We start from the raw sequence: 8825 nt of genomic DNA on the forward strand, positions 1-8825 counted from the left end.
AGAGATAGGCGAGCCAGCAAAGAGATGAGAAACATGGCCCTGGGGTGCCTGCCGGCCTGGTCGGGGGACCTTGATCTCAGGACTGTGAGTTTGAACTCCATGTTGGGTGTAGAGAGAACATAAAAATAAAATCTTTAACAAATAATAAATGGATGAACTAACAAAGCATGACATGGAAGGTGAGTGCTCGCTTCAGGACAAACCTCAAAGCGGACTATGTCTAACCTGCGACCTGTTCTTGATCGCCCCGCTTGCACTCCTGGGCCCAGATGACGTCCTCCACGAGGGACGGTCCCGCCCGAGTGGGAGTGGGCTTCCTTCCCTGTAAGGCCCCTGCCTCCCCTCGTTCTGCAAGAGAGAAGAGCCCGGAAAGGCACGAGCTCGGGGGATCAGCATAAACCTTGGCGATGGTCCTTCCCAATCCCGGGAGCCAGAGCTCGGCCTCCTTTTGGGACCCGACATAGTAAAGAAGCCCATGTGGTCAGTGGCTCGGATGCAGGGTGGAGGCCGAAGGAGAAGCAGGAAGAACAAAATAGGGGGGAAACCAGAAGCTGAAGGAGAGGAGGACAGATATCAGCATCCAGAGCCTTCGCGGGGACCCAGCGTCCTTTCCCAGGAGGGGCCCCCCTCTGTAGGGTGCTTCCCGCTGCCCCGCACTCCCCGTCGGCACCCGCAGGCACATCCCCAGGCCTCCAGCGCCTCTGCAGCCATGGTCTGGAGCGTCCTCCGTGTGTCCTACCAGGGACCCCAGCGTCGTGTCTGTAACTGTCCGGCTGCTGTCTGACAACAATCGGGGGATTCCGACGTTTGTTGGGTTTGGGGTGTGTGTGTGTCTGTGGCCGTGCCACGATCTGATCCTCAGGCCACGTCGTCCTGACGCCGAAACGGTTGAAACACCATCATTTCTGGTGCTGGCGCTGGGCGGCTAGCTGGGTTCTCCTGGCCGACCCGGGCTCCCTCGTGCCGTGCCCTCCCGCCCGAGGGTCAGCTGAGCTGGAAGGTCCGGCTCGGCCACATTCCCGTGGGTGGCAGTGGGTCCCCCCTGAGCGCCGGCTGCTTCTCTTTTCCCCGATGCCTCTCCAGCGGGGAGCCAGACCTCGGGGCTGCCCTGAGAGGAGCTCCTGAGGAGCCGGCTGCCCATGGGGGAAGCCCTGGGGCTGCCTGTGTGTGGGAGTCGGGGTGGGGACGGGGCTGGGGTCCCTCGGTCATCCTGCACTGCCTGCCCCCAGGCCGAGCCCCACGCTCACCCAGCCCCTACTCTCTAGGGCATGCAGGGTGCCCTCCACACTCCAGTACGAGAGATCCAGCAGCACCAGGTGTGCACGCTGAGCCCGCTGGGTGAGGGTGGCCCAGGTGTGAGAGCTGCAAGGGCCTGCTGTCCTGACGTCCCCTCCGGGGCCACGCTGACCGCCCTGTGGGCCCTCTGTGCCCCAGACGCACAGGCCCGGGGCGGGGAGGGGAGGAAGTGCCCCGGAGCCCGGGCAGCCCAGGCCCCCTGGACAGAGGGGGCACAGACCTCCCAGGGCACTTTGCACAGACCCTGGTGACCTGAGGCTCCCCAGCTGTCACTCTGTCCCAGGCCTGTCCTGGCCGCGGGCACAGGCTGAGTCGCAGTAGAGTCTGTGGGGTCCTGACCCTGGCGTTTGGCCGCCCCTGGAAGGCACGTGGGGACGTCAGCTGTGTGTGCCTGGCGGCGCCCCTGCAGGGGCTGGTCGGGGCCTGGGCGGTGCCCCCTCCTCCCCTCTGGGGGTGTCTCCCTACCCCATGCACAGAGCTCCGGGAGATGCAGAAATGAGCCGGCCGTGCATTTTCACACAACAACACTTTATTGAACTTGCAACAGCAAACAGGGACTCAGAGCCGAGGGTGCGTGCCTTCTCCTGGGAGACCTTCCTGTCCTTAGAGGAAAGCGGGAATCCCACAGGGGTGCAGGTGCTGGAATCCCCCACCTGGGAGCCTGTGCGGACTCGACTCCGGGTGGGGGCGTGTGTCCTAGGTTGGGGCGTTGAGAGGCGGTTCTGGGGACAGCAGGGCTGACCTGGACCTGCGGCCCATGGGCTCCTGCGCTGGGTCCCCGCAGGGCAGCTGGACCCTGGCCTTGGGCCCCCTGGGGCCGGGTGACTGACTGCTGGAGCCCCAGCACATGGAGGAACCTGCCTCCTGGTGTGGGTGCGGGTGGGGCCCACGGGCCTGCCCCTGCTGCCCTGCCCTGGGGTGTCCCGGGATCCCCAGGGCTGCCCTAGGTCAGCGACCTGGATCTGTGGGGCACACCCAGGGCCCAGGAGGCCACATCCGGCTGTGAGAGGGCTCGCTCAGCCCGGGGCCAGAACGCAGGCCTGGCCAGGGCCCTGGGGCACTGGATCCCATTAGTGCTGGGCCTGGGGGGGGCTCGAGTCGCCCCTGCCCCCACAGAGCCCGGGGCCAGGCCAGCCCAGGTCCTTCTGGGTCAGGGGCTGGTGTCCTGTGCGGGGGGTGCCGCCCTCTGGGAGGGACAGCGAGACGAGGCAGGGCACGGTGACAGCAGGCCAGAGCCTCCGGGCCCCCGCCCTCACCGCCACGCTCTGCCCCCGAGGCCGGCGAGCATCAAGCTGCCCCATGGACACGGAGGGCAGAGGGTCCCAGGCCTGTGCGGGGCCTCGGGGCAGCAGGCTCAGCGCCACCCTGGCTCTGCCCTGGCTGTGCCCGTCACTGCCCAGCGAGGGGCACGAGCTGCAGTGGCCGCGGGGCAGGAAGGGTGTCCTGGGCCCGACAGCGTCGTCCCTAGGGGGCTGGGGGGACCCCGTGATGGGAGTCCCGGGGGTGCTCCAGGGCCTGGTCCGTCGCGGGGCCTCTGGGGTGGCCCAGGCAGGTGCCGAATGGAAGGGGACCCCGTATTTGTCTTGAAGCCCACCATGTCTGGAGGCCGCCTGCCTGCACCGTCCTGTTGCACTGGGAGGGTGGGGAGGGAGCTCCAGCACTGGGGGGGGGAAGTTGGACGAAGGCCTGGCTGGGAGGGGGTCTGGGCGGCTCAGGCTGGGTGGCTGGGCCCTGGGAGACCTGCTCCTCTACCCTGGGCGGTGGCTCAGAGGCTGGAGAAGAGAGGAGAGGCCCGGGCGCCAGGGACACTTGCTCCAGGCCCAGGGGCCTCGTGGGGAACTCCTCAGGTCCCGCTGGAAAGAGGCCGATGGGGTCAGCATCTCCAGCAGGCTGTGTGTCCCCCGCTGGGGGCCCCGGGGGTCCTCACAGCTCCCGCGTGGCCCCCCGGCCTGACCCTGTGCTCAGCCCCCCACACTGGTGCCCGAGCCCTGCAGTGGGTGCCCGCCTGCCCAGCCCTGGCCTGGGGTCCCCGAGGCTGGAGCAGAAGAGGAGAGCCCCAGAGATGAGGACGGGGGCCCCCGGGGGGCTCTGTCCCCTGTGGGCAGTCCCAGCAGGCCAAGTCGGGAGGGGCCGGGGCCCTGAGCCCACCTGGGGCGGGGGCAGGTCGCACCGCATCCTCCGGAGCAGGGTCATGGAGGCCCGAAGGTGTCTGAGCACCGCCTCATCCTCCAGGGCCCAGGGCTGGGCCAGAGAGTCCTGGAGGAACTCCCGGAGCCCTTCCAGGGGCAGCTTCAGGAGGTGCTCTGGGCGGTGGGCGAGAGTCAGACCCAGAGGGCCCTGCCCTGGGGCCCCCGGTGACCCCAGGCCAGCGGCTGGGGTCCCGCTGTGCCCAGGAGCGCCGTGGGCAGTGCGCTGGCTGGGGTGGCCCCTGCCCACTGCTCCTCTCAGGGAGCCCCGCTGCACCCGCCTGCCCCGCCGTCGCCCTGCACCAGGTCTGGGTGCTGCTCAGAGCACAGGGTCACCGCCCCTGCCCCCCGCCCCTGGCACACCTGGGCTCCCAGGGGCTCACTTACTCCTGTGCACCTTGAGGATGGTGTAGGCCACGGCCGTGAGCACCCTCTCCCCATCAAGGACGTAGGCATCCCACAGCTTCAGGGTGAGCGAGAAGGGGGTCTACGGGACAGCGGGGTGGGAGGAGCGGCCTGAGCAGGGCCCCTGAAGGGCTCGGCTGGGGCTAGGCTAGGCCTGCCATCTGCCCCCCGGCTGCCTCCGACGAGGCCCCACAGCCCCCCGTGCATGCCCTCCTCCCAGGGAGATCAGGGCTCCCGGCCGCTCTGGGTTCCGACCCCGGCCAGCACCTCCCGCACCCCTTGGGGGACAGACTCTGCCCGCACTTGATGACACCACGCCTTGAGAGGACCCCAGGCTGGCCGCCCGATGGGCGGGGGGCCCGTCCACACCCCAGGCTGACCCGGCCTCCCCCGGGGGAGCTGAGGCAGAGACGGCCCGCCCCCCGGAACCTCGTCCAGGGACCCTCTGGGCTTCTCCAGGATGGGCTGGGCTGCGAGCCTCAGCCTCAGGGCCCCGGGGTTGGGCCTGGCTCGTCTGGAGGGTGGGGCTGAGCTGGGCCCTCCCCGGGGACAGGGGGCAGGTCCAGGAGCGGGGGTCCCGGGAGGGCCTCACCCGGCCGAGGAAGCACTGCAGGAACCACTTTGGGGTATAGATGCCGGTGGACATCTGCTCCTCGTCCTGGCGGGAGGGCAGGAGGTGCTCAGGCCCCACGCCGCGGCCCCTGGAGCCGGGTGGACGCGCTCCCCACGGCCCAGCCCAGCCCCGAGGGCGCCCCCGGGCCCCAGGGGGAGGAACGTGACCCCAACTCTGGGGATCTCGGAGGGCCGTGCCCCCGACCCCCTACCCCGGGCCGGGGGATGGAGCCTCAGAAGCTCCCACTCGCCATGTGCTTCCTCAGGTCGGGGAGAGCTCTTTCGAGGACGCGCTCGTGATGAGCCTGGAACCTGAGGAGCTTCTGGAAGCCCGGGACGAAGAAGCCTGAGAAGGCCCCAGGCCCCCACGGTCAGGGCCTCCTCCTGCACCAGGCGGGGTGGGGGGTGTCGGGGCAGGGGCCTCCCCCCACGCCCTGACCCCCGTGTGCCCACCGCCCTCGGAGCCCTGACTGGACCCGCTCTTCCCAGAGGGCAGGGCTGCCTCCCAGGCCGGGGGTGCGGGGCCCGGGGACCCTTGTCCTCAGAGACCCCACGGGGCGTGGGCTGGGGGCTGAGGACCAGGCCCGGCTGACCCAGCACCCTCTCTCCTGCAGGGGCCGCCATGGGGACAGCAGGTCCCCAGCCCCAAGGGGCAGCGGGTGCAGGCCACGGGGAGGGTGATGGGCGTGCACGGCCCTCTGTGGGGCTTGGGAGTGAGGCTGGGGGCCCCCGGGAGGGAGAGACGCTGCCCCCTGGGCCCCGTGTGGCCGTGGGCTGGCAGGGGGGCCTGGGGGGCAAGCAGGCAGCCGGGCGGGAGGCTGGGGGAGCAGCGGGAGTGCGAGCCTGGCCTGCAGACGGTGGGGCGGGTGGCCGTGGCTCCAGGACCCCGAGGCCACCGGGGAGGTGGGGCCCTTGCCCGTGGGGGGGTGGGCTGGGGGGGTCCCCGCCTGCCCCCCAGAGCAGCCTGCAGGGAGGCCCTCCTGACTCCCCTCCCGCCCGGCGGCCCGGCGGGCCCCTACCGTGCCTGTCGTCAGCAGGCGACACCATCAGCTGGGCCAGCGCCCAGAAGGCATCGTCCTCGGGCAAGAACATGAGGACGATGGCCGCGATCTCGCTCATGCCCTGGCAGTAGCCCACCTCCTGCAAGAGCCAGAGCCCCACGGAGGGCGTGCGCCCCGAGGCCCCCTCTGATCCCACCCTGCGGGCGTCAGGCTCCGCCGGCCCCCTCACAGCCCGGGCTCCCGGAGGGGGCTCCCAGAGGGCAGGGGGGCAGGTGAGGTCCACCCGGACCAGCTTGGGCGCCAGCACCCCGGGCCCCACTACCGAGCCCTGCGGCCGCCGTGCCAGGGCCCCCCGTCCTCAGACCAGCACGAGGGGCCTCTGTGAGCTGTGCCAGGCTGCAGGGGACCCGCCAGGTCTGGAGACCCCCCGGAGGGCAGGTCGGGGGCCTGACTGTGGCCCCTGGCAGGTCCCACGAGGGGAGCTGGGCCAGGACACCCCGCGGGGCCGGGGAGCGTGTGAGCTGGGGTCCTCGGGGACCCTTCTGGGATGCGCCGTGGAAGGGGGCGGCCTCCTGGGCGCCTGGGCCTCGTGCCCTTCAGGGGAGTGGGAGCCTTCCCCGCCCGGGTTCTCGTCAGTAGAGCCGTCTGTCAGGGTCCAGACCCGAGCTCTAGGACGGCCGCGGTGCACGCGGGGGCCCCGGGCAGCCCCAGCCCTCGGGCACGCAGGCCCTGCCTCCCCTGGGAGGTCTGCACCCCGCCCCCTGCCCCTCCCGGAGGAGAGAGACCCTCCCCGGCATCTCGGGGCCGTGGAGCTGGGGCCCTGACTGTGAGTCCCGCTGGTCACCAGCACTCAGGACAGGCCGCCCGTGGGGCAGGGGGCGGGGGCAGGGACACTCTCAACGTCGTACACCGAGTAGGCCGCCAGCACGTGGAACAGGGCTCGCTGCCTAGGAGGGGGGACAGCGGGGGGCTCTGCTCAGTCAGCCCCCGCCCAGCAAGGCCGCCAAGGTGCTGACACCTGCCCCGCAGGCCCCGCGGCCCGCAGGGCCCCTCCGCGGGGGCCGATCTCTGGGGTCAGGTCTGCGCACAGGGACAGGTGGCGACCTCACACGTGCAGTGTGCCGGGGGTTCAGTGCACCCTGGGGTGTCCGACGCCTCTGAGAGGCTCCTGCCATGGGGTGTGCAGCTCCAGGCTCCCCCAGTGCCACCAGCGCCCCTTCCAGCCCTGGAGCGGCCCCCCCCTGCACGCCCCTGGGAGCCAGCGCTCCCCCTGCCCCGGTCCCCGCAGCCCCTGACGCCTCTCCTCCGCTGCCCTGGCCTGGCCTGGCCCCGTGTCCCGGGAACACCACCAACCCCACGTGGCCCCTGCCCCGAGCCCACGCAGCCGGGGCGTCCGTGGCCCTGAGCCCACCCCCAGGCCTTCCCAGGTGTCCCTGGGCTGGACTCTGTGGCGGGGGACCCCGGGCCTGCCCATTCCAGAGCATCTTAGGGCTCCAGGTCTGAACTGCCGTGAGGAGAGCAGGGAACGTCGTGCAGGTGTGACCCCGATACAGGCTGCGAACCCCTGGGGTCACTATCTGAGCACGGGGGGTACGGGGTGCGGCCCCCTCAGCGCTGCCAGGAGCTGCCCGATGCCCCCCGCAGGGTGGCCTGAGTCTGCACCCTGGCTCCACGGCCCCCGGGCCTGGGCTGCTGGAGGTCGGCTCCCCCTGGGCCGGGGGTCACAGGTCAGCCTGACCCTGCCGCGCTCTGAGGGCCACGGGGGCCCCGGGGGGCAGCAGGTTCCCTGCAGGGAGGAGCACCGAGTTCCTGTGGGGAGACGGTCCGAGCGGCCCCCCGGGAAGCCCAGCCACCCTTGCCTGGTGGCTCCCCAGCCCCGCCCCTGGTGCCCCTGCAGGTCAGCCCTGGGGTCCTGGGCTCCCACACACCCCGCCCGCTGCACACAGAGGTAGCCACACCCTCTGCTCCACCCACCTGCACCCCCCTGTCGGGGACTCCCTGCCTTCCCCACCTCCCCGCAGCCCCTGGGGACTCTATGGGACACCCGGGCTTCTGACAGGAGCAGGCCGTCCAGAGAACCCCAAGGTGGCCGGGGAGGCCGAGCATGTCCCACAGGGGGCAGCTGTACCGCGTCCTTGTGGGGGGGGGCGGGACCGATAGTGTAGGGGTGGGGGGTGTGGGGATGTGGGGGATGGTGTGGGGGTGATGTAGGGGGATGGCGTGGGGCGGTGGTTGAGGGGATGGGGTGGGGGGCTGCGGACACAGGGCATCCCCTTCTCTAAGGTGCACACGGAGATGTCTACAGATAAAGGCGACCCCAGTCTGGGGTTTGCTGTGACCCCTGCCCCTGCCCCTGGGGCCCCGTGTGCTCAGCGCAGGGCCTGCCTGGACCGGGGCGGCATCTGGGGGTCGTCATGCTATGTGTGCTCACCAACTGCAAATTGTCTAAGATAAAATGCCCAGAATTCAGAAGTACATAAAGCACTGAGGGTGGGTGTCACCCTGACCTGTCCGACCCTCGTCGGGTCCATGTGTCTCGGTCCAGCCGCGGCTGGGCCACCTGGCCCCCAGATCCCCTTACTGCCCCCCCACGCCCCCACCCTGGCCTTTGCTCTTCACGGGGCCGCCCCTCAGCCCCTTGGGGTTCAGCTCAGACGGTGACCCCTGGAGGCCCCATCCTGGGGCCTCCCCATCCCCGAGACCCTGGGGGTGGGGCACGGGGGTCATCCCCAGCACCCTACCATGTGGCAGTGTGTTGTTTGCTGCCGTCCGAGACCCTGTGTCCCCTGCACAGAATCCCCCGGGCCTCCCTGGCCCCCAAACCCCGCTGGTCAGGACACAGACCCCGACCTGTCAGCAGCTGCTGTCCTGGGCAGGGAGCCCTGGGGCCACCATGGGAGTGTGTCCTGCAGGAACCTCCACCCTTCCCCTGGGAGGCCGGGGACGGCAGGAGTGCCCACCGTGCCCGCGGGGCCTGCGTGAGGGCCTATGCCCAGCTGTCGTGGGTGGGGAGGGGACTGAGGGTCAGCCCTGGACAGGGAGGGGACATGGAGGATCAACCCGGGTGGGGAGGAGACATGGGGGGTCAGCCAGGTGGGGAGGGGACATGGAGGATCAGCCCTGGTGGGGAGGGGACGGGGGGGGGTCAGCCCTGGTGGGGAGGGGACAAGGGGTCAGCCCGGGTGGGGAGGAGACATGGGGGGTCAGCCCTGGTCGGGAGGGGACTGAGGCTCCACGGGGAGTGGATGGGCCCCACCTGGTATTTCCCGGCATTCCTGGCCTTAACCTGGTCCACGTTCAGCAATCGCAGCCACACCTGTCCCCG

General features: G+C 70.6%; 1 protein-coding gene across 2 annotated transcripts; it reads right to left on the reverse strand.

Moving 5' to 3' along the window:
• Positions 1 to 1817: 1817 nt before the first annotated feature.
• LOC144303606 (USP6 N-terminal-like protein) lies at positions 1818 to 8825 on the reverse strand. Of its 2 annotated transcripts, XM_077882065.1 has the most exons (6): positions 5519 to 6748; positions 4751 to 4845; positions 4480 to 4545; positions 3870 to 3969; positions 3445 to 3599; positions 1818 to 3149 (listed from the first exon to the last, which is right to left on the reverse strand). In XM_077882065.1, the coding sequence occupies exons 1-6, from the start codon at positions 5616 to 5618 to the stop codon at positions 3045 to 3047; spliced, it is 621 nt and encodes a 206-aa protein (XP_077738191.1). In that variant the 5' UTR covers positions 5619 to 6748; the 3' UTR covers positions 1818 to 3044. The 2 variants fall into 2 exon arrangements, with proteins under 2 accessions (XP_077738191.1, XP_077738190.1); XM_077882064.1 differs by lacking the exons at positions 1818 to 3149; positions 3445 to 3599; positions 3870 to 3969 and adding an exon at positions 8757 to 8825 and having other exon boundaries at positions 4034 to 4545; positions 5519 to 6447.

Source organism: Canis aureus, chromosome 32 (genome assembly GCF_053574225.1).
Source record: "Canis aureus isolate CA01 chromosome 32, VMU_Caureus_v.1.0, whole genome shotgun sequence".
NCBI classification, from domain to species: domain Eukaryota; kingdom Metazoa; phylum Chordata; class Mammalia; order Carnivora; family Canidae; genus Canis; species Canis aureus.

What these genes read in the sequence shown, in the direction of transcription:
- LOC144303606 (XM_077882064.1), bottom strand. Translation starts at nt 5,618, where the DNA reads ATGAGCGAGATCGCGGCCATCGTCCTCATGTTCTTGCCCGAGGACGAT. An exon ending in GCCTGCTGACGACAGGCACG is followed by an intron (nt 4,846 to 5,518) that starts GTAGGGGCCCGC and finishes GGGCCTTCTCAG; the next exon opens with GCTTCTTCGTCCCGGGCTTC. An exon ending in CCGACCTGAGGAAGCACATG is followed by an intron (nt 4,546 to 4,750) that starts GCGAGTGGGAGC and finishes CCCTCCCGCCAG; the next exon opens with GACGAGGAGCAGATGTCCAC.